Here is a 25,437-nt window from a genome sequence, read left to right as displayed (position 1 = left end):
TGAAACTTTTCTTCCTGGGAACTAATTCTGAGCTTATCTCTCTGTGGAAAAAAAAAAAAAATCTGAATATTTCATAATAAAACCATTGGCCGTATTATTACTGAGGCAGTTTATTATTCTTTGACTTAAGCAAAATGACTTGGGACAGATTTTCATGCTGGCATGCAGAACAAATTTAATTCAAACTGAGATGAAAGGCGGTTAATGTAATTGTAGCCTATTATTCTATGCAGGCTAGAGTTAAGAAGCAAACCCAACAGACAGTCAGAAAATGATGGATAGAAAATAGAACCGCTCAAGGCTGGTGAAATAGAGACTTGTGAAGGGATTATGCCGTAACTGTTCCCACACAATCTCTGCATCAGTTATATCCCACCTCTGCAGTATGTCTGGATTACCAAGCAGGATTTTTGGATGCCTCCTGAGTTCTCTTCATTTACCTCTGACGTCAGAAAAGGTCCCTGTTTAGTAAATTTCAGTACTCTGTAATCCTGTTTTTTTATTTTTTGTTTTGCTCATTGATCTGCCACATTCATCAGTCTCAAGCATGCACTAAAGTTTTCTGTTACAGCCATTTTTCCTTCCTTTTTATTTGTTTCCTTTTCATTTTGAACATACTTTAACACAGAAACAAGTGTTCATCATATAATTACTTTGATCCCAAGCATGTTGTTTGATTGCAAAACTTGCGAGGTGATTACAAATCATAACCAAAGCCACTCATTTATCGTTTCTTTGTTGAAGGATTGAATGTTTAAGGTGCAGTATGGGATGATAATATTGTTTTCTGAAGAGAGTCTTTGTCTTTCCTAGTCACTCCCAATTGATATGATAGAATTCTAATCTATCGCAAGGTAGTAGCTAACAATTTTTCTTTCATCAATCTGTCAATGTTTAGGTGACTTTCTACCTATTGTTTAGAAAAGAGCTTTATACTTTGCATTGGGATTACTTGCAGATTTAAACACTCTGTCTGGTACTGCATTGGCCCAGGAGCAGGCATTGCTATTCATGGTAGTCCTCTGCAGCATGCTCATCAAAACCAACATAAACAGAGTTTGAACTCTGTTCAAGACTGACAGGTCAGGTCTTCTGCAGTAAAATACTTTGCAGTAACCTGCCATGAGGCTATAGTGTTAATTTTAGTCACTTTCTTTTTTACAGCCATTTATTTTTAATTTTCTTCTTAAAGACAAGATAACTTTTCAGTAGAGCCTGCCAAGACCATAAGTATTGGCAGATATACAGTTGTTGTCATAACATAAACAGTAACATTTATTTCCACTTATTTGGCACTTCATAATGGAGTATCAGTGTCATCTTTGCTCTAAGAAATTTGCAAGACTTTGGACTATAATGGGCTAATGGAGTTTGAGGCCCTTCATGGTAAAGGGACCAGAGAAAAATGAGCACATGTATTTATCTTCATGATTTCTCCGACCACCCACATAATTCCTTGCGTTCTACCCTTAATAGATATTTCTGTATCTCTGTGGATTGCTATCACTTTTTACTAAAGTCAAATAAAAGATGGGGTTGTTATCTTAGATATTAAAAAAGACTTGAAAGGAAGCTGAACATTGTTATAGTAGAACAATGGCTGGCAGTAAGACATGAACTTAATGGACTTTGCTGCATATGGGATGGGAGAGTAGAGGAAAATTGAATAAAAAATAACTTTAGGCAGAGAAAGAATTTGTCGGAACAACATGGAATAAATATTGAAATGGTCTGATGGACAAAAACTTGGTTTTAAAGGTCACAAGAAAACAAGTATGATAAGTTTAATATTATCAACATACTTTCTGAATGACTAGTCAGAAATTCCATAGACATATAGGAATACTGAACATGTGACTTGAAGACACCATATAAAAATTGCCATTTGCGCATTATAATTTACTTAAAACTTTTTCATATATATTTCTCACATTCATATCGTATGAAGCCCTTAACACTATGTAAGTAGTTACAGGCAGAGAAATAATTCACTTAACATCCCTGTTTTCTAAAACTTGATATAGAATAGCATCATAGAAAATCCCATTGAAAGGTGTCCGCTGAGCAGTCCTCCCACTGCCATTCCCTAAAGGGAGTTTTAGATCTACAGTTCCTCATGTACAACAGAATTTAGATCATTATAACAACTAAGAGATATTAAACAAAAGTATTTGTTGTCTACATCAGTATACTTTGTTCAGTTACGTGATGTGTTCTGATCAGGTTCATGTAAAACTTGTAGGTATTTGAATTAAACTTTATCTTTAGGATGTGAAATTTTCTTTTAGTTCTTTCAAAATGCAAAGGAAGAAATGTCCGTTTGAGAGAACAGTTCTTAATAAGAGAGAAGCCTGCTCTTCCAAATGTGCCCTTTTACATATAAGTCTGTGTACATCAATGTCAGCATATGGAATGAAAACAAGCTCATTCTGGACATTAGAATTAGGACAAGTAACTCAGAAGCAGGAATTCAGCATGGAGGGCAGCAGAAGCACAACCTCTGGACAAGAAGCAGAATGAAAAATTAGGGCTAGATCAGAGTAGAGCACTATAGCAGATGATAAACAGTACTCCTGGAGGACATTATTACTCATCTAAAAGCTGGTGCAAGCCACTGACTGTGGCTATGAAAGAGTTTACCAGAGCCACTAGTCTTTATCAGGAACCTGCTGTAGTTCAAGGCTGAGATCCCAGGCAGGATCAGTTTGAGAGCTGTCTTTAACTAGCTGAAGGTCAGAAATATGATGGTTCTCCCTCAGATTCTGGTTAGTCTACAGCTATCACGAATCTCAGATTTGGAAGGACACAGTGTGAGTTGTGGGTCATTGCTCTTTAGTAGCTGTCTGTATCTAAGCCAAAACAAGTTAGAACAGCCCCAGAAGGGCCATAGCGTGGTCTAACATGCATTTTTGTTTTCCTTCAGAATTTGGCATTAGAAACAAATGCAAATCAAGGAAAGACCAGTGGTACTTGGGTTCCTCTTTCCCTGTTCCTTCTTTCTTTTTTGCACTAATTTTTAATTACAAAGAAATACCAACGAGTTGTAGCAGTAGATCTACAAAAAATCCTGCTTTGTGATCAAAGGTTGGATGGAATATTATGAGGTTCCACCTAATCATCCAGGTTGGTGTTATATTCTGACGGGTTTATTTAGGTGAGAGGCCTGGAGATGCTTGCTTGAGGGAAATACAAATACATACCATGCAACCTTTCTTAAGGTTGAAAAATGTTGGTACAGTGCACAAAATAAAACATATTACTAATCTTCATCATAAGGTCATTTATAAATGTTCTTACAAAAACAAAAGCAAATAAGCCTTTCATCCATTAAAAAAAGTAAAAATCTGTAAAACTTAGTGATAGTGTGTTCTTGAAAACATATATTTGAAGAGAAAACCAGAAATTATTATGAACTTGGTAGTAAACGTGAGCAGTATTATTTGTTCATAACTTTTTAGTTTGAACTTCCGGGACATACAGAGAGAGGGGAAGAAAATGGTTTAGTTTTGAAAGCATAACTGAGGGAGAGATTGGAGGATGACTGTTAATAGCTGGCCATGAGTCCAGTAGCTTGATGAATACTTTTGTACTGAACCAAACCAGAGTACTTACTTGTATGTAACATGTTAGGATGTGTCTCCATTTATACTTGCAAATGGGAACTGGGTCTCTGGAGGCAGGCCAGAGAAGAACTACTCATTCATTATTGCCACTTAAAGCAAATGATCATAGCCTCACAGCACATATTATAACCAGTATAATTCCCAATTTACAGATATGAAGCATATATTATGCTTCAGATATGCTCAAATGTGTAGTGTCTTTTGGAAAATGTACAAAAATTACTACAAGGAGAGCTCATAAGGAGATAATTCAGCAAATATAAAATTTTGTAATTGGAGCCACAATTAGTGGCTAAAGCGGAGCAATAGATATGCTTAATGAAGTATGGTTGGATTTAAAGACAAAACTAAATTTAGTCAGAACTTAGCATATATACTCACATGAGTAGTTTTAGATGTAGTTTTATCTTTTTACTGTGCTGAAAATGGAGTGTTTAAATAGTATCTTCCATTCTGATTAAAGCAGACTTCCTTAATTCGTAAGAACTCCACCTCATGTTACTACTAATAAATGTTTTAAAATTGTTTTGCACCAGGGGACAGAGGAGAAGTGTAAGAAAGGGTGATTCCCTTGTATTTCAGTAAGAAAGGCCTGACGATGAATAGCATAATAATAAAATATTATTTTAACAAGTTGGATGAAAAAGCGGAGTGCATATAAGGGGAAAAGCTTATGTCACTGCAGATGGTGGGAGCCCCAGGCTCAGGGTGATCTCTAGATGGACTTTCCCCGGCATGCTGCACAGTTCCTTCCCGTGGAAGAGGTTCCACCACACTGTGGTGATGTAATAGAGTTGAGTAGCTTTGGACAGGCTGGGAGGTTCTTCTTCATAGCACCCATAGCATGCAGCACAGGACTGCACAGGGCATTCCAGTACACCCCTTTACAGCAGCTCTTCATGCTCATGTACTGTCTCCTAAGGCCAGTAGACTGGATATGGCTTGCCCAAAACTGCCAACCCCTTGAGTAAAATGTGTTCTGCAGGGTTCACTATATAGAAAGTATAATAAATGTGATAGTGTATCAAATGCTGTTACTGTATTATAATTCACTTTTAAAAATACTGTTAATACTGTTATGCGTATTTTCTCATTTCATCATGCAGAATGCTGAAATGATAGCTGTAAAATTGTACTGCTATTTTCTCCTCAAATTTTGTGAAGGTCGTGTCTAAAATTATCAGGAAATTAACGATTATTGGGATTTGGATGAATACTTGTCTATGGCAAAGTATTACATACGTAATAATTTTTGTATCAAACATTCTTTCGTGTGCTTCCTTAAGCAGTAAGACGTGTGGTGCATTACACTGACTTTTACGGATAATTTTATTTTATGTATTCTTAGTTATTGTTTTCCCTTTTCCTTTTTTCTTCTTCTGCATTATAAATAGAAATATAGCATCAAAAATGTGTATGTAATTTTGAAAATCCTTGGTTTCTGATAATTACTGACCCACAGGAGATGGTTTCATCTGGTTAGAAGGGCAGCTGAATGGTGAAAGGGAGTTGTATGGAAACTTTTTTTTTTCCGTTTTTCTTTTTTTTTTTTTTTTCCAATTGAGATTTTCAAGAAATAAAGAAGTCCCATTCTGTGGTAGGAGTGAACTAAGCTCTACCTGATTTTGAATAATGAGCATGGCAATAAACACCAGGTTTGAAACCAGTGAAGAGAACAGTAGCAAGGCAGGCAGTATTGTACAGCATGCTTGTTAACTCACATGACATCGAAATCAGAAAGTTTTTTAATATCACTTACAAATAACATAAGCAGCAAAAACTGCTTGCAGTTTAAATTTCTCTAAGAGAACAAAGTAATGGAAGAGTATTCCATGCATTAACTGAGCCAGATTTCCTGTGGGAAAATATTTCTATGAAATTTAATAGGCAGTGATAAGTTTTCTCTCTGTTTTATGAAACATTCTCTATGCTTAATAGCAAATTATAATTTTGCTGGTGACTTTTGTACAATAGCCAAGAAAACCTAGAACAAGATAGTTATTTTCTACTAAAGTATGTGACATTTTTAGAGAAATGTTATATAACTCAATTTGATCGCTATGATATTCCATAGCATATTCCATGCCTCTGAAAACAAATATATATTTATAAGTAAGGTATTTTTCCTGTTCTTTTCATGCACATTTTTTTTTCCCCAGCAGCAACAGTCTGGATGCAGTGTGCCCTATTCAGCCTAAATTTCACCTAGCATCCTATGCATGGTCTGCTGCCTCTGGAACACTGCTATGCTATGCCACGGCTGCAATTTGTGGCCCCAGAACTGGTTGCCATGGTCTAGTTACAGTTAATAGTTTAGGATTAGCCTCTCTAGAGCAGTCTATGTCGTTTTGGAGCACATCTCTTAGGTGCTGTGAAAGTGTAGTCATTATTTTATGCTTATGGGTATTTTGTTGTTTTCATATAAAAGAGTTTGAAATAACGTATTTGTGTGTTTGAACCTGAGGATGTATATTCCATGGCTGAAGGAGTGGCTTGAGCACATTTGGAAGGTTACATAAGGGTGCAAAGCCTGCTCTGGTAGTGTTTTGGGACTGTGCATGTTAGGAGGAGATTTATTTGAGAACAGTTTCTGCAGTGAACTGCTGCCTGATAAATGCTGTGTCCTTGGAAAGAGCCAGTGGAGGGATGGATGGCAGCCAGGGGGTGAGCAGTCCCTGGGGTAGAGTGGATAGAGGCAGATTCCGTGTTCATCTTCCCTGCCCCACTCACATTTATCCAAAGTGGACACAAAACACACCTGAAGTCCCTATCCAAGAGCCTCATCACTCCTGGTTACTTTTGCAAGAAGAGAAGTCCTTCCAGAAAATAGCTCATCTTGATTAAGAAATATATCCCTTTACGTTATGTTTTATGTACTTTGTGTACTTTAAGTTACTTTATGTACTTTATGTTTCCCTGTGCCGGTGCTGCTACTAATCAAGCTCGTGCTATTTGGAATAAATATTCTGGCTGCATTTGTATAAAATCTATGCTTTATTTAATGGGAATGTTTGCTTTTGTCTTTTTTCCCCCCTACAGCTGTGACTCTGAAAATAGGTATCTTGGAAATCCGCTTAGGGGAACATGTTACTGTGAGTACTTATATTTTTGATGTTCATTACTTAAATGCTGTTTATGCATTGTGTGGTAATTTTGTTGCCTCTGTTAAACTAAATATTTTTCTTGGGATTTTCTGAAGCTGGGGCCTATTGATTCTTTGAAACATGAAATACCCCCCTGGGCTTCTCTGGTTGAGAAAGCAAATTAAAGGCTACTGGAAGTTTCTCCAAAGTTAGAGGCAACGACCAAGTCATTGCATTATAACTCTGTGAACAAAAGGAACCTGTAATTGCATTATTGTTCACAAGACAGAATTTGTGATAGGAAAATGCAAATAGACCAAACTAGCATTTTCTTAGGGCATTGAGAATGGCTTAGTGAGTATACCTCCAAGGGGCGTGATGCACAGCAGTTCTCCAGAGTATCATAATTGGTAGAGCACGTGTGTTGTCTGCATGTCCTCATATTTGCAGGAAAGGTGCCTTGGGCAAATTAACTTCTAAAGCACTACATTTCTGATAGTCCTAATGAAAGACTCGAAGGCATAGGAATGCTTATTACCCATGTGCAGAAATCCCTCAGAGAGATGTGCCAATTTTGCTGAGCCAATATCAATGTTAAATAGTAATTTTAATCATCATAAAAAACTGATGCTGAAGAACACTGTTTTATCTCTTCAGACTTTTGCATATACCTGCTCTATGTTAGACTGAATCCATTTGTCTGTTGTTTCCCAACACCATCCCAACCTCCAATTTAAATTTACATAAAGTAGTATCTCTGATTATATTCGCAGCATCCGTTCAGAATGCACACAAAAGTTTTGTCTTAGAATCTCTTTAAGGCATAATCTGCCTAACAAAGTAGTGTTTTTTTTTCTTTACTAATGTTTCTTTCTACCTTTAATGGTCTGTGTCTGCAAAATGTGTTTTACATAACAAAATAGACATGTACTAAACTAGAGATGCTGACGTATCCCTAGGCTTACACTTTTTGCCAGTTGTAAAATTTTTTTTACTTTTTTTTTTTCCACAGACAAGTTTGTTTGTAACTTTTCAAACTGGAGGTGCATCTTTAAATATTTAAAACATGCTGTTGTAATTGTTGATTTTTTAATATAAAATAGACCTGATTGAAAACACTCCTTACAGCTATGATTAAAAGATAATGTGAATAAAATAAATTTATTTTCATTTGTTACTTGTCTCCATGTCTACATTCTTACTTCTTTAAATGAGAAATTTCATTACTCAGAGATTTGGATTTTCTTATCTGTTTGTTTTATAAATTATATGGAATCAAAGATAGGTAATGAGTACATGAGAAGTAGTGCTAAAGAATCTATTTTGGATACGTCCATCAATGTTTGTTTTGCCCCTTAAAAATAAAAGCTATTAAATTTAGAGGTGGAAAAAAAATGATGGTAATGAGATTTGTAGACCTCAGGCACCTCGAAGAAAAACCTTATTTTTTGCTATCATGTTACAGGTTGGGTCTATAAATCATACTGTAGACAAATTGTGCTGTATTCAAGATAGCCTTCCACCTTTAGCCCACTACCAGTATTTGTCTTCTGTCACATTTCAAAATATTTTAAAGATCTTGTTGTTTTGGAATGATAAATCTAATACTTTCAGTAATTTAAAATGTAGCATATAAACTATAATATCTGGAGGTAAGAAGGAATCCGCACTAATTAAAATAATGGAATTCTGTCTGTCTTACATTTAGTGGATAATATATCATAATGAGAAATTATTTGCTAATTTATGGATAACTGACTGACCTGTGATTTCTGTGACAGTTGCTTATTGGCACCGTTCATTACCTGCTAAATCATGTATTAAAGCTTGTCATAAAGCGCAGCTTTCATTTCTTAGATGCTTAAGTATTTTAAAGTATGACTTTAATATTGACTGTCACTTACATAAGAATGTTTTGCTTCTGTAGAAGATATGCATTTGGATGCTATTTTTCTGTACTTTTTTTGCTACCCGATAGGAACTTTCTATTTAAACACCTGTATTACCATTTGCTTCTCCTTGAAGTGAAGAATATTCTTGTTTTCTACATCATGCTGGTAGTTATTGCTCTGGAGGAAAGAAAATACTGAGGAAAAACAAATGAATAGAGAAGAGTATATACTTATAATCAGCATAGGTCTATGACAATCAAAACTTCTAATCAAAATTGTTTCTTCCTTTCATAACCAAAATCAATGAATGAATGGTACAGAAATAGGATTACAGCTAGTAACTCACTGTAACAGCTGGGATCTTCTGGAAAGTTTTTAGTTGCATGCTTAAGTTTAGCCATCTTCGTTACATTTTATGTGCTTAAATTTTATTTTTATTCACTTGTTCAAATGCTATCCTTAACTGGAATGTTTTTTCTTAGCCCAAACTTTAGAATTCAGTTCTGAGTGTGTGGCTAACATTTGTATGATAGGGGTTGGCCTGAGTTTCTCTTAACAGCAGGGTGTGGATTGAGAATGCTTGTTGTCTGACAGAAACTTCTGCAACTCTTGATGCAAATACCCACTGCCATGTGAAAATGTAGTGTTTTCCACCTCTTCCTCTCTCCCCAACAGCCTGACTCTTGCCTGCACTCCTCCCTCTTTCCTGTTATTGCTATCGGAAAGACCAGGAAGGGGGAGCAGACTGGTGTTTATCTAGACCCTGGTATTGACATCAATTGACTGTTAACTTAGTAAGTAAACTCTAAACCTAGTGGGATAGCACAGATCATTTTATTTTCTTCATCATTTTTTTTCTTCTAGTAGCAGTGTAGGATAGTTAGCACAGTATGAGTGCTGTGCATAGACATTGCCATGACTGTAGAAGTGACGTGAGTACTAACGAGAACAGAAAAATGCTTACAGAAAGATCTGGCATGATCAAAAAGAATAATATATGTATATGCATGTGCATGTGTGTAAATATATATGAATGTATATAGAAATGAGTTTTATATATCATGTTGAAACATTATAGATGTTAAAAAAAATACAGATGCTATCACGGGAAGATAAACAGCAGAAATGTCATCAAATTCTATGGATGACAAGGACAGCTCATTAAACATCAGATTTCATTCTAATGTGGCATTTCAAATCTTGGCAGCACTGGACGTGAGTCCTTTCCCTGCTTGGTTAAAATTATCAAAACTTAATAAAAGTAAATAGGACATTCATAATAAGGCATGCAATATTATATTATCCAGATTGTGTGAAAATTGCAGCCTATTGCTTCTATTAAACTTATGTTAATTTCATTTTTCATGACTTCTCTGCATGGCTGAAAAGTCACAACAGCAAAAACAAACTTGTCAGAGTATGAGAATGAGAACAAATCACAGATATAAAAATTAGAAAAGTATTGAAAGTAGAAGAATGTATCAGCAGCTGTATGATGGTTTATCTGCTCCAGTACTACACTGCAAGCAGCTGAATATGAATATCAGGGCATAGTATAGCAAATGGATGGCTATATAGTGATGTTTCCTTCTTAACGTATAGCAATTTGCAGCTCGGGAAGTTCATGAGAGGGAGGATTTCTTGGTCCAGAAATGTTGGAAATGTCACTTTCAGGAGAAAATACTATCCAAGATTTCTTGTAAACGTTAAAAAATAGAATATCTATAAAAAACAAGGAGCTTCATTAATTGAAAAGTCAGATTTGCTTGCCTTTGTAAGTGCTCTTGGAGATTGAGTACAGTTCTGCTTGCTCCTCTGTGTTTCTAGGTAGGAGGCTCAGTATCTCCAGACCCTTCTGTTAGAAACCATTTTTTTTGTGTGCAATTGCAAGCTGATTTAATCCATATAAATGAATTTTGAATGGAGGCCAGAAATGGTTGTTCAGCTGACTTATGCATGTACGCAAACCATAAATATAACATTTTGTCGTGATGCATTTGTATTTGTTGTTGTTATTGTTCTTTGGTATCTGAGCCAGCGTGATGTATAACAGTGACACCTAGATAGCAAAGTATGCATCCAAATTGCTGGATTAGTTCTTCACATGTCAGCATTAGAAATATGCTACTGTCAGAACCAGTGCTCCTGGGTGCAAAGAAACATGCAGCAACCAGATGGTTTTAGACTGATTGGAAAGAGTCACTGGGACAAATGCCACTTCTGAGAATCTGACCTGGGTCGTATTTGGACACAGTGCTTTAAATCATAAATGGAAATATAGCTAAACCAGTGCTCTAGAGAAATGAGAATTTAAATACATAATTCACGGTACGTTTTTACATAGAGGGTAGAGTATAGACTTGCTTACAACCACTCCTTTTGAAAGGATATTATAGTTTACTGCATAAACTTCTTTTAGAAATCTGCATTATTAAGGTCAAAAGCTTTCCAAAATGTCTGCAATATGTATGTTACTTTAAATGTCTCAATTCCAATGCTACATTTCTATCAAAGTGAGTATCTCTTTCTGAGCACTACTCTGTGCAAAGACATAGACGCTTTCAGCAAATCAGTACTGTGAGTATAAACTGCATTATTCACTTATGTGGTTGTCAGAATTTCCAGATGAGTAATTTAGCACAAAGCATTCACAAATTCTCTCTGCTTTTTGTCCATTCTGTTAAAGCTCTCCCAAGTAAGAGCAGGAGCAGAAACGTGGTTCAAGCAGGGCTGAGCTACACTGCTGGAGCAGAGCTCTCAAGTGTTGCCTGTTCCACCAAGACAATTCCTAGCCAAAACCCACATGAGTAGCCAGCTAAGAAAAAGTAGTTAAAAACTATACACAGATATACCTTTGACAGACCTTTATTTCTTTCTCCCTTTTAGTGCTTTAAATGTGCTTAGAAGCACTTTTCTCTTTTGGAAACTGAGATCAACAGTGGTAGTTCTTCTTTTGGTTGCTCTTTTGAAATAGGCAGCAGTAGTGGGTTATGTGGCAAGACAATTCAAAATATAAAGCATTCATAGATTCAGCAATGCACAACAGGTGTGTAGTTGCAAGCAATAAAATTACAATAACTTAACAATTTTTATTAACCTGTTGTTCATCTTTGGGTTAGACAAATGTTTTGTGGATGTAGGACTATATGTGATCTCAAAGAGAAATCAGAAGAATCTTTTATTTTGCATTCAAAAGGATGTGCATTATGTATCCAGGGTAATATTATAGACTTTGCTGTGTTGCAGAGCAGGCCTGCTTTTAAATCTGTGGGAGATTAGAACATGACCTTTGAGAAGGATTAGAGAATCCAAGTATGTGTTGAGGTCAAGAGGGATGGGTCACTTATGAAGAGAATTAAAACAGGGATGGACTAAATGATTCATGGCCTTCTGTAAAGTTAAAACCTATTTATTGATTTCTCCCCCCCTCCCCCCCCACTTCTTTGCCAGAATGTCTGTCTCTAAAGGAGATTTGTTGGATTTAAAGCCTTTGGAAAAGAGGAAGCACTAATATCTGTCCATAAAAGTGGCTGAAAGGCCATACAAATTTTAACTGTTTTCCTAGCTTTGTTGTGTTTTCTTCCACAGCTCTAATTTTTCTCTCAGCTCAATGTTTTAGGAAATGTCAGCTGTGCAATAGAACATCAGCCACTGTATCATGTGTTCTGGGATGAAGCATATAAAAAAGCAAGGTGGTAGGCCCATCTGCAGGAACTTTAAGGTTAAGATATACTGCAAAGCACTGTCACAAATCAGCTTTCCTTATTGGCCCAGTGGACATCAAGGGAGGAAATGTAAAACATCCAGCGTAACAACTAGTAGGGAAATAATACTTGTAGATTCAAAACAAATCCAAGATATCTTTAAGTTATTTTATTAATACGTTATTTTCTTATATTGTACTTCAAATGCATTTCATGGAGAAATGCGATAGCATGTGAGGTATTAAATATTTTATAGCAGTTTTTGGGAGTGCAATATGAATAATAGCTTTATGGCTTTACAATGCAATTCCATACTGTCAGCATTGAAACAATTATAGCTCTTCCTTATTTCCTTGGTGGATGTGCAGAAAGGATGGCAGTGGTCAGTTCTCTCAGTGAATCAGTGACTTACCAAGATACTTTCCTAACTGAAATTGGTGAGAAAGCACGAAGTGCATGTTCAGAGGACACTCTTAAAATAAAATCTGGTGTCTGTGAAGAGAGCTCAACAGGAAAAAGGGGATTTTGCTTCTGACTGTAAACCCTTGTAAGGTATATATTGCAGTCCTGGAACTGCATTAGCCCCATTACTCCAGGACTCCAAAAAGGGCAAAATAAAGAGGAATGACAGTCTCTACCCATTTTCTCTACCCTTCTAAAGAGTAAAATTTCAATTTTGAATATTTTAAGGGACATTGTTATGCAAAGTGAGTGGTGTCTGAAACAAAACCAAACACTTAGTTTTTATGTTTCTTATATCCCTATTTATATCCAAAATTTCCTTTTATTTAAAATTCATCTCGATAAAAAATAAGAAAAACAAATCTTAACTGATTTTTCAATACCTGCATCTTGGGGTAAAGGTGTAGTACTTCTTTAGAGGTGTTTATATTTTTCCTTTCTGACTTCTTGCTTGTTTGTAACACCAAACCATCTTTCTGTGGGGGATAGATTTCAAAGGTCAGTAATTTATGGCAACATCTTACTTATATTCACTTCTTGGAAACATCAGTTAAATACTATCTGAAAGCAGAATGGTCCTCAGGTAATGCATTCTTATTTATGTTGTCAAAATACATTTCAGGCCTGGGCTGAACTATCAATAGGTCAGACTACCTGGTGTTTACTGTTTGAACATACTTTTTTCCTTTTTCTTGATCTTATAATTTGAGTTCTGATATAGGCCACAGACATAAGTAGCCTCTGAGGAGAGCTGTTCTAGAAATAGGTGGGTGCAAGATCTGGAATGACTGAACTTGGCTCTGGTTGCTCTCAGCTTATGAGTAGTTCTCACAATCGATAAGTGAGAGTAGAAGATGGCTGTATGTGTTAATAGCTGTTGAAATATGTAATACAACCTAGCAGCAAGAAGATTAAATGTGACTTTTAAGCACTGTGTGTACATGTGCATGTATATGGCATTTGTGAACTTAGAGCGTGACATCCTTTATTAAAATAATAATAATTAAAAAGATCAAATAAAGCATGTACTAGAGGTGGCTATAAAGCACTAGATGGCAGACTTGCTATTCTTAGGAAAAGATGAAACTCAAGAACATTCCAAGGAGAGTGTTTCAGGAGATAAACAGCAAGTAGCACTTTTAATAACACTGTTAACAGAGATTTTCCAGATATTTAAAAATTATGTTGAAACTTAAAGGGCAGAAACAATAAATTTACACTACTGAAAAGGTGTTTGCTTTAGTTGAGTTGTGAGAATATTACTAGCAGTTAAATTTCCTGCTACTGATGTGTACAATTCCTGTTTCTTTTTGGGACAGCATTAATTTAAACTGGCTGCATATTGTAATTGTAAAACTGTCATGCTTGACTTAAATTAATGAGTTCCTCCAATTATATCTAGCACTGATTGACTTTGATACAGACTGAGGCAATTTTTATTATTTATAAATACATAAGAATGTCTGTCATTGTCTTTGAATATGCAGGCTTATACAAATAAATTCTATTTAAAAAGAAATGTTAGTGTTTCAAGACTGTAGTAGAAGAGATTGTAGTTTGAATCAGGCAATTCTAGGTAGTTTTAGAAAAGATTAGTCTCAACAAACTAACAACATTAAAAAAAAAGCAACAGTGTGTTTACCCTAAGCTAAAATAACCACACAACTGAATTGTAGCCTTCCAAGGAGAATTAAAACAATAACCATACCAAGCTACTAATTAAGTATCACGATCTCACCCCAGGCTCTATGTACTCATTTTGCCAAATACTAGGTTGGCTTGCAGTTGGGCAAGCTAAAGAAACAGTTTTGTTGCCAATCATCTTCAGATTTTGCTATGAATTTGCAAATGTTTTTATTTATATTGACTTTAACACTGGGAATTTTCTCTGTGTATCTGTTTCAGAAAGCACACTTGAGTTTTGAAATAAGGATTATTTTCTTTCTCTGATAGTTTTTACTTAAGTATCAGTGAATTTACCAACTGACATCTCCTTGCATGTACTATTTATGTTACTTTTGCCAAAGTAGATTGTTTAACTTTAGTGACAATTTGTTTAGATACACTTTTTATTTAGACTGCATTTAGCCAAAGAAAGATGGCTAAAGATGGAGTATCCTAAATTTTAAGCAGAAGTTGATAGACAAATATTTAAAGGCATGCAAATAGAAGTCTGAATTAGGTTCTTTCATTATTTATATGGCGGTTCCATGGATGCCATAATATTTAGTAAGTAACTACTACTATTACATTTAAGTACTACATAAAGTTAAGAAAATATAAGCTATATAATTTATGATTATTTATAAAATACTACTCTGAAAAGGGAGATTCTGGACTGGAGAACTCATTCAAAAGAAATACTATTCTCTATACTCTAGCCTACGAGTGAAGCATTTTTTTTTATTTAGAAGGAAAGTGATCCAAAGATCTGTGTATATGCAGTATTTTATCTAGTTTACTGACCTGGGATTCACTGAGATGGGTACTTTTTTGAGTCGTTACATTGTGCTTTGCGTGTGTTTTTTTCCTGGCATGTCCAGAGAGTCGCTCCTCAAAACCTGGCAGGCCTTACAGCTCCGCAAACCTGATGCTGTAAGAAGCAAATAGAACAGAAAAGTAACCATCAGTATTCCTTTAGTTTACCTTCTGTTGAAGAAGGGAAATCCAGCTCTTTTACCTTTGTGATGGGTTTATAGTTACATTGCTTCTACTGCTGACTTCCTAGGGAAAAGAGAATTCTTGATAAGAGAGACTTTGAGGAGAGATCTTAGTCGTGAAATCTTGAACCAGTTGAAATAAGAAGAAAAAGCAACAAAAACACCTGACTTCAATAGGAAGGGGGCTTAAGGTTTGTAGGAGAATTTCTGCTGGTTCCTTTGGGAGTTCTTCAAATGGTCTAATAGCTTTTATATGTCAGCTGGAATATTTTTTGCCAGTGGCTAATATGAACTGCTTAAGGATGGCTTAGCCTCTTCCATTATTACAGCCTGAGCACTTAATTAACTGTCTTGTTAGCACAAGACTCACTATGCAGGTGTCTTGAACCACCTAATCTTAGCTCACATTTGAAAAAATCAAGAGAGCAGTCAATAATGTTTTCTGCTTTATAATGAGTGGTGTGAAGCCCTTACAAGGTATTTGGATGAAGGGCTCTGATCACTGAAATATATTGAGGGTCATTTATGCCTAAAGACAATGGTAAAAATTTGGATTTCATGGACTTTAAGAAAATTTATATTACATTGAAATGTGGTCATTATCAAGTTCAACTTTCTCTTTGAATGGCTAACAGCTCAGTGTCAGCATATTGTGAAGTAGTCAGTGACTCCTTGTCACTTTTTCTTAGCTTGAATTGTAAATATCATTTTAAAATATATTGCAGAAATATAACTCTTTGGCAGCATAGTGTAATTTACTCATAACATGATATAAAGAGTAACACTGGGAAAAAATGGTTCTGCAAACTGTGTGAGGTCAAAGAACAGCAATGCACATTAGCAAAATAGATACAATAGCAAATGACATTAAGGGAAATTTGAAAAATATCACTGTCAAGAAGCATGAAGATACACTGGTAGAGAAGTAATATATATGCATTTGATTTGTCTCTTTATGTTCACTAGCATGAGTAAATGAATATGCTTTATTGTGTTACTCCCTTAAGGAAGTGCCATGACCATCAGAATAATTTTGTAAAAATGATAAGCTGTACAAAATCCGGGCAGAAATTTTTTTAAAAGAGCAAGAATCTCACTTTTCTTTTGCCAATAAAGTGACATTTTCAGGATTATAGTCTTGTTGAGTAGAGATGTGTATTGCTTCTTTAGAGATCTGTCAAAATGCAGCTACGCGGATTTTCAAGTATTAGAACTTTAAGTGACATTAGGGACAGCTAAGGAAAGAAAAAATGAAGGTAGGACGTTATTAAACCAAGCAGTAGGTTGGTAGAGAAAAACTGAATTGGTCTTGAGAAGATGGTGCAAAACTACATCACGCAGATAGATCGCTTTCCTTGTGTTCACTGTAATGGATTACTTACCACGATGCTAGATCTTTGAAGTTCAGATGTAGAAGACATTCACTGTCAGTGCCTTTTCAATAAGGAAAGCAAACAGGCTGTCACACTGTTGTCTACATTTTGTTGTTATTTTGCATGATATTCCAGTTCCTAGATAAGTCGTGTTAAAGAGCTCATGTGTGACATCTATCACAAAGTGGAAATAGCTCTGTGTTAAGCTAGTCACTGCTAGACAAAGCAGTAAATGAAAAAGCGGTTTATTCTGTTTGTGCACTTTGGTTAGCAGTACTTTCTTGTGTGGCCAAGAAGGTCATGAGTTAATAAAAACACAGCTGTAGCCGGTTCCTGTTTCAGAGAAAAATACAGTGCAATGAATATTACTTTTAATGTCTGACAGCTGTTTGGGGTGGAAATTGAATATTGCAAGGTATTTTGGAAAGGAGATTATTAAAGGAGGTATTGAGCCCTGCCACAGTGGCCAAGGTTCCCTCTCTGAATCAAAGAATAAATCTCCACCAAGGAGTGGGTGACTGAGAAAAATCAGCAGTTCAAGGCTCTATTTTTCCTCCCTGTGTTATTTCCATTTGATTAGCTTAAGCAAACAGTTTATTATTTTACATGCTTAACCGCCAGCTCTACCAGCTAAACATGCAAGGAGTGGAGAAAATAATCTGGGTTTATTTTTTTCTTACCAGTCTGTACTTTCTCTCTGTTTTAAAGGCTCCATAGGCTAGAGTAGGCAATATTTGTAAATGAATTGAAATTGTAATATTTCATCAATGAGCCAAAATCAGTGAAAACTTTATTATTTAATTCAGCAGATTTTTCTTGAAATACACCTGATTTTAAATGAGAAGATTCATATTTTACCTATCTTAGAAGTTCTAATGCAAAAATATTCTACTGCCCATTGTGAGAAAGTGCTTTAGCATATCATTTTTTACAATGCAAGTACCTGTTGCAGTTGATGATACTATAATACAGGAGGCTGCACAGTGGGGTATACAACATGTATTTCTATTCAGTGTTAGTTGAAGCTTTCCTGAAAACGTTCAGGTTACATTTGCTGTAAGGGATTTTAATCTCAGAACTAACATGTGAAAATTGTTTAAGAAACAACAAAGAATATCAGCAAAGTTGAAACATCTCAACTTCAGTGTACATTGTGTGTTTTATACAACTCATGTGGAGCTGAGCAGTATGGACTAAGGTCTGACATTTGGGACTGTAGATTTAAGGTTTCATAAGCAAATATCAGCTAAATGATTAGGAAAAGGAAAAAAGAATGTTGAAAACACTGAAATATTAAAGGAATACTTTCTGTGTATATTTGTAGCCAGTTTTCAAAGGGTATGTTCTGTTTCCTTGTAATACTTGATCACTCAGAGGTTGCCGTTTAATTGCTGATGTCTGTATTGAATTATTGAAGAGCTGGGAAAAAAAACGATGATAAATGTCCAACTATGCAGGTTGCTCCAAAAGAAATGCCTCCTATTTATTTCCGTGGAAACTACAACAGATTCAAAGAGTACAATAGCAAATTCTAACAGCAGATTCTCAGCTATAAACGTATTTTTCAAGATAGTTAGCACCAATAGCTATGCTTTTTTCATCAGTGATGGACAAGAGCCTGATAACTTATAATACATTTCCAAATAGAAGGTAACATTTTGCAAGAGAGAATTTCTCTTTAAATAAAATTTAGTTACTCAGTTTGTTGATTATGACAGCAGTCCCTATGTCTTTTTGTAGTCCTTTTAGCCTAGTTTACCTTTTTAAAGTACATTAAAAGATAGGCTAATTTGTTGTCACTATGTATTTATTTTATTATAGCTTTGAACTTCTGCGAAATTCATTCTCACATGCTTTCTCTACATGGAAAGAAGCATTTAATTAATAATTGCTGGCATCTTTTAAAGCTCATTCCATTCTTACTACGTTTATCAAAAATGCAAATTTTGCTAGTTGATAGTAAAGTCTTTACAATAAATGACTTTTTGTTTTGTCACAATGGACAAGTAATGTTGGGTACCAACATATTTTAATATAACAACAGAAATGAGGCAATGGATGACAGCAGCAGATGATAGAATGAATTAAACAGCTGCTCTGAAAGTTCAAAATAATTATCCTGACTGAAAATAGCTCTGGTAGTAGTCCCCTAACTTTGTAATACAAGCAGAACTTATTTTGGTCACAAATGAATTTGATTTATAGCATTTGATAATGAAACTTGATTTCAAAAGCAACACTTCTGCTGACAAAGTTGAATATGAATAGGGCTGTTCTCAACAAACTCACTGAAAATAGAGAAAAATTGCATAGTGCAAAAGAGGGGCAAATTGTCTGTATGCTGAAAAGGTTGAAGTTTAACTTTTAGAATCCTCATGAATAGAGAGTTCCCTAAATAGAAGAATGTAGGTAGAGTGACTGATGGGGCTATGCAGCAGTCATGAGTGGGGTTCCTACTCTAGCTTCAAAAGTGATTTCAAGAAATAAAAATAGAACAATGCTATTTTATGATGTGTCTGTTCACAGAATTAGTATATTTGGTCATGCCGAATTGTCATGAAAATGTACCAATTCAGGCATGTAATTCTTTTTTTCCCCTTTTACTGTGAAGAAAATATTTAAATAACGTTATTGGTAGCAGTAAATGGTTGAAATTTGGTATCTTATCTGTGATCTTAAAAGATTTTGTTAATATGTACACAGATGTGTGTAAGGCCAGACTTTTATTCAGTGAATGAAGAGGTGTCTCGTATTTCTATGACCTGTACCTTGCAGTTAAAGAAAGAAATTTTGAAAAAAACCCTTTAGTCATTGATCAGGTGAAGATCATGTGACCCACAACATTTAGAAAACATTACTTTTCCTGTCAGTGTAGACAAGCAATTTTTGGGTACTAACATTAATAAAACTGAAATGAGGCAGTGGGAGACTGTTAAGGAACAGTCAATGGAGTGAATCAGCTGCTCTGGAAGGAACTAAGCAATGTTATACGCGGGTCTGGTAGCACAGTGCAGGGCTCTTTGACATGTACTGTGGTACTTCTGGCTAAGAACTACTCTGAACATTAATTTTTGGGGCTAAAATACTGAACATCATTCTCTGAATGTTTGCATGTAATGAAAAGTTTTTGCCAGTTTGTTCAATTTTTGATATACATGTTAAGAAATGACGTGACAGAATCTGTAGGAGAAAGGCAACCAGTCAAAAGCATGAGTCCCATAAATATATCCAGCTACACCTATCCTTGCTAGGAATTCAGGTTCATTCTTTCCTTCCTGATGGAAAATGGGATGCTCTATTGGAAAGAACATGCGAAAGGGAGATGCAACTCAACAGAAAAACAATCCGCTAGAATCTTCTTCTGTCTGGGCAAAGTTGCTTAATAAAAACCCCTTTGAAAGTGAAATGTGCTATGTAAGCATTGGATGCCAGGAAAGTGGAGGAACTAGTTTCTAGCACCATTATTTTTGTTCTTTAGTAGGGCAGGATCGTGTAATTATTAATATCATGTCTATATACTATTTCCCCATAATCTTTCCCTTCAGAATGAACAGAACGGAATTGTTTGTGGGGTACACATAAGTGATCATGTAGTTGAATGTATGTTCCTTTCTTATTTTCTAGAAAAAGTTGAAAGAATGATAGTGAATGATGGAAGGATCGACAAAATAAAAATGATCATACGTATTGTTACTTATTTTGAAATATGAAAAAGTCATACTCTAGATATTTTTGATTGGCTACTCATGATTAATGGATGTTTTAGTCCTTGGTCTCTTTGTTTCATTTCCTGTCCTGTAATAATGGACTAATAGTGCCTGCTCATCTCATAGTAATATTATAACAAATTCATTAACTTTTCTGAAGAACTTAGAAAATGATAGTGATGAATACTGCAGAAAGCCACGTTAGAAATTAATTCAGTCTTGGGAAAAGGGTTTGTGTGGTATGCAGTAAATGAGGCATGGGGCCAACACTAAGTACTGAGCAGAGAACAAAGTGTTGAATAGCTGCCCATTAACAGAGCACTCACCCAAAAATAATTCACAGGCAACCTTGATTGTAGTGATTCATTTTACAGTCCTAATATTCCTCTTTAACAAACTGTTTTGTATATAACTTTATCACTGTTATATTACATATATCCATGTTTTAATAGCATAACTGTGTATTCTTAGAGGGTTTTAGTGGCACTCAGAAATAGTGAAGTAGAATTTCAAATCTCTTGAGGTTTCCGTCCAGCCTTTGTTCTTTTGGGAATATTCTTGTATTACTGAAAGCACAGTTTACTTTTAATTTAAAAGCTTAAATGTCAGAATAAGTCTGCTCCCCATTGGGTGTGAACAGAAAACTCCCATACCGTATTGAAAGGCATGGATTTCATTAAACAAAGAGCTGTTTCTTGAAAATTAACAGTAATAGTAGGATAAAATAATTGCTTTTAAATTTATTTTCTCATTTAATTAAATGGCTTTCTTTGCCTAATTATTGGTGTGTTCTCACAAGTGCTCATTACTGACATTTTGAATTGATGTTAATGATTTCTTTTGACAGTGAAAGGTATCAAGAGTTTTGCAAAATTTTGAAATAGAGATATGAGAATGCTCAATAACCATGAGTTCTTGTTATGTCTGGCTGTTGATGATGTTGGGATTGTATTGTGGTCTAATATCCCAATGTTCTTTTTCTATTTTATTCAATAATTTTTAATAAAAAATGAAGGAATGGCTTGGGACAGAAATTAGACTGTGGGACTCCTCCCTGCCTACTGAGTGCCCATGTCATTTGACTTGCTCTTGTCTCTTTCCATCTGTGTGCAAACTGAATCCTTTTTCCCTGGTGGCCTGAATCCTTCCACAGCTTCTCCTTTGACTACACTGAGTTGGTGGAGGCATACATCCTACTAGACAAAAATAGGACTCAGTTTTTATACTATCAAGAAGAAGGCAGCACACAATGTGGTGGGATCTCTGCCAACCACCATGCACATGTCTATGCTGAATTCTTCAGGAACTGAGCTTAGTTTTTCATCGCTGGGTGGGTCACTTGGGGACCTTCAGCTGTAGTGTACCTAGACTGTAGATTCAAAGTACTGCCTGTGCTGAACTAACACTTGAGTTGTGAGTTTGTTGAGTTTATGAACGAGGTTTCTAATTTCTCTAAAACTTTTTCTAAGATCGTTCAGACATTAAAGTTCAGAGGGGTTACAGATTGCACTCTGGCACGTGGATGCTTAAATTCTGTCTGCTTGCCCCTTTAGTCACATGTATCTTCTATCAGATTTGAGTTGAAGGTCTGGGCTGCAGAGCAAACATGGTAGGCGTTTTACAGTCATTTGCACCAGCCCAAAGTAGGGGAGAGTACTGCTGTTATCGTGTGATAGTGCCTCAGCGATTTTCTCTTGCTCATTGGCACAGAGAATTTCTGAACACAATTTTTAAAATGTGTTTATTAAAAAAAAAAAGTAGGCAGTGTAAGCATGAAGGATATTGATGGCATAAGAATGTTGAAGTACTGAATATTAAAATTTTACTGAAATAATCTAAAGCTAAAATGGAAGTGCATAATACTTCCAAAAGATTGGGGATGCATAGAAGAACAGGTAACTTAATTGTCAGTGTGTTTCAGGTGAATTCTTTTTCAGTTCATCTTTTAAAAATTAAAGAATACAACCATCATTCTATAATGTCATTAACGTTTCTTCCAGAGTTAAGAGAAGAATCTATGCAGTGCTCAACATTGTTAACTACCTGGTCTATTTCGAGAATCATTATAATGATTATATATATCATTATAATAACAATTAATACTTTGTGAATTAAATCTGAGGTTGAGAATTTAATTTAGGTTGAAGAAAATTTTTTTCAGCAAAGGCGATATTCATAATTGAGAATTTTTAACATTTGCTTTTATGTTTCAGTCATCAAATGTAAAACCAAATGTAAAATGATATCTGGAAGATATCTTAAGAGAAAGTATTACAATGTTCACACACACAGCCTTATTTTTTCTTACAGAAAAATGAAACAGTTGACCAAACAAACCAATTGTAAAAAAAAAAAAGAAAAGAAAAGGAAAACAACCACCACCAACAAAAAAATTATATAAATTGTAATCCTAGAGAACCAAGCACTTTATTCTATAATTCACTGAAAGAATACTCTTAGATGATACTGGCTTTTGAAACATAATGGTTATTGATAATATTTTTATTTCTAGCACTTCTTACAGAAGTTTTGTTGGTTGAATTTGTTTATTTTGTTTTCAGAGCTCATCAGATTTTAAAAGTTTTGCAAGTTTTCTTGTCTGTATAGATCAGGTAGTTGGGAATGATTGCTTTTGTCAGCTGTTGCTTCTATGGTAGTTTGATTATTATGTTTGGTATTTGGTGTCTATGAGCTCTTGCTTTTTTTCATCCTATCCTACGTATAAATACAGAATACTAAATTTCTCTTTATCTGTGATACAGATTTATTTCCTAATTTAAACAATCTGTTCTGCACCTGTTTTTATAACAGAAGCACTTAGGGTATGTCTTGGATTTATCCAAAGGGTAATAATGCTTATGGTTGACTTGATCAAAGTTTACAGTAGAAACAAAAATTCAAGCAGTAAAGTCTCAGGCATTTCTGAATTCCTGATTGTAATCAAACATAGCTATATTTCAAAAGCATGCATTAAATGTACACTAGAATAACAATTTAGCTATTTATCCATTTTACTATTCAGAATGGATCATATCATGCAATTTAATTTTACTTAAAAATTTGTATTTACATCATAAGCTGTCTAGCCCTTATGAACTGGGAGATACAGTATGATGTACTGTGTAACTGCTTAGTCTGTTTATGGGTATTTACAGCATGTAAGCACAGATTATGTATTAGGTATTACATTCAGGATGGGGTTTGGCAGCATGAAGTAAAGCTGCCTGGTACTGTCTGGAGAAGGAAACCTATGAGAGGGAGGAAGTAGAATAGGACCCAGATACAACAGAGGAGTGACTTCTTTACAGCCCTTTTTAATTTCTACTCTCACTTTGAATTTCCTCTTACATTAGTTCTTCTAATTTATATTCTAATAAAATCTAGTTTTATATAATCTATCCAGGCAAATTTTGCTCAAAGTTTTGGCTCACTGTGAAAATAAACCATTCTCCAGGCTGTGAGGGAAAATAAACTTAATTCTTTAGTAATCCTCTGAATACTGCGAAGGAATGTTGCTAAGTATCAGCTCTTTCGTTTGCAACCGTCTCCACGTTGGCCGATCCAAGAGATTTTATCAAGGCCTTTTTTAGCCTTGCTACTCATGATTATTAAGGGACTCATTGATCCCTTTTATAGGGATCAGTCTCTGCTTCCAATCTCTTGCTGTTCTGTTACCTCTGTATGATAAATGTAATGGTAATATTCCTATTTTGATATGGTACATTGATATTAGTAAAGTCAATGAGACTTTCTTAATTATATTTACATAGTTATATAGTGTCAATAAATTAAAATTTAATACTAATTCATCTTTCACTTATATAAGCTGAAAATACCTGATCAAAATTCCTTATCTAAGTTTAATGATAAGATTAACTTATTTAAATAATTGAAATTTGTTGACTGGTAGTAGATAAAGTGGACTTTTCAGTTTCCATGGTCATGGTAATTCCTTTCATGCAACCCTTCTTATTTCCTTTCTTTGCTCAGTAAAATAAATAGTTACTATTTTCTTTAATTGTTAGGATGATACAGTGGGCTGTATTCACACTTCAGTGATCAATTGGCTTTTTTTCTCCTTCTAAGTCAGATTTCCCATGGGATACAAGAGTGTATTTTTTCAGGTTATACGTCACTGTAAAAAAGGTGGTCGTCAGCATTAAGCAAACTATTGAGTCCAACAGAAGGCTGACACAGCTTTTTCCTTTTTTGTCTTAATCTGTCACTCTCTTTGTATTTACTGATTTTGTGTTTATCATTACTTTTAAGAAGTTATCTTTAAAATTTTGCTAATGTGGTTTTGATAGTATAATGTCATCAAAAGATGGATCAAAATAGAGCATGGTAATCATGCATTAGTCTCTAGTGTCAAAGATCACTTGGGTCTGACTGTATTTTTACACACACACATGTATATTTACACTCATAAGGCTCCCTTCATTTCCATTGGTAGAGAAAAAATCAGAATCTTTTGATTCCTGCAGGACCATCGTGATTAGATTGACAAAAGTTCTGTTAGTTCTGAAGATATTTGCCCCTGTAAAAGAGCATTTAAGATCCACCTTACCCACCTCTGGATCCTGACTGACTGCACAAGGATTATTAAACTGCTAACACAATTTGTGTCTCTGAGGGCTCTTGTGATTCTTGACCATCTGATTGCCCTGAACAGCGTGTGCTGGGATTCTCCACAGCTGTCTCTAAGATGCAGCACAGTTATCCTTGTTTGATGGGGTTGTCTTGCTAAAAAACTGCTTCACCCTGATAAATACTGTCTGATTTACCTCTAGAAATTCCTTTTCAGTCATTACTAAATATATGATCCTACTAAGACTCATTCTACTTCCTCCAACTTCAGGAACTCAATAAGTTGTCTCAAAATCGATGTCTTCAGCCTCACTGCAATCATTTTATTGTCCTTTCAGGAAGGGTT

General features: G+C 35.2%; 1 protein-coding gene across 10 annotated transcripts in view; it reads left to right on the top strand.

Moving 5' to 3' along the window:
- ATRNL1 (attractin like 1) overlaps positions 1-25,437 on the top strand; it is a 425,431-nt gene that overhangs the window by 143,375 nt on the left and 256,619 nt on the right. For all 10 annotated transcript variants that reach the window (XR_008205315.1, XR_008205316.1, XM_052678077.1 and 7 more), the window contains exon 21: positions 6,663-6,715. Coding sequence is in view for 8 of the 10 variants with exons in the window: in XM_052678077.1 (XP_052534037.1) it covers positions 6,663-6,715 (53 nt within the window). In the remaining 2 variants the exon portion in view is untranslated. The remainder of the gene's footprint in view (positions 1-6,662; positions 6,716-25,437) is intronic.

Source organism: Tympanuchus pallidicinctus, unplaced genomic scaffold (assembly GCF_026119805.1).
Source record: "Tympanuchus pallidicinctus isolate F22 unplaced genomic scaffold, pur_lepc_1.0 scaffold16, whole genome shotgun sequence".
NCBI lineage: Eukaryota > Metazoa > Chordata > Aves > Galliformes > Phasianidae > Tympanuchus > Tympanuchus pallidicinctus.
Note: the sequence above shows the minus strand (reverse complement) of the source record. Positions and strands in the feature narration are given on the sequence as shown.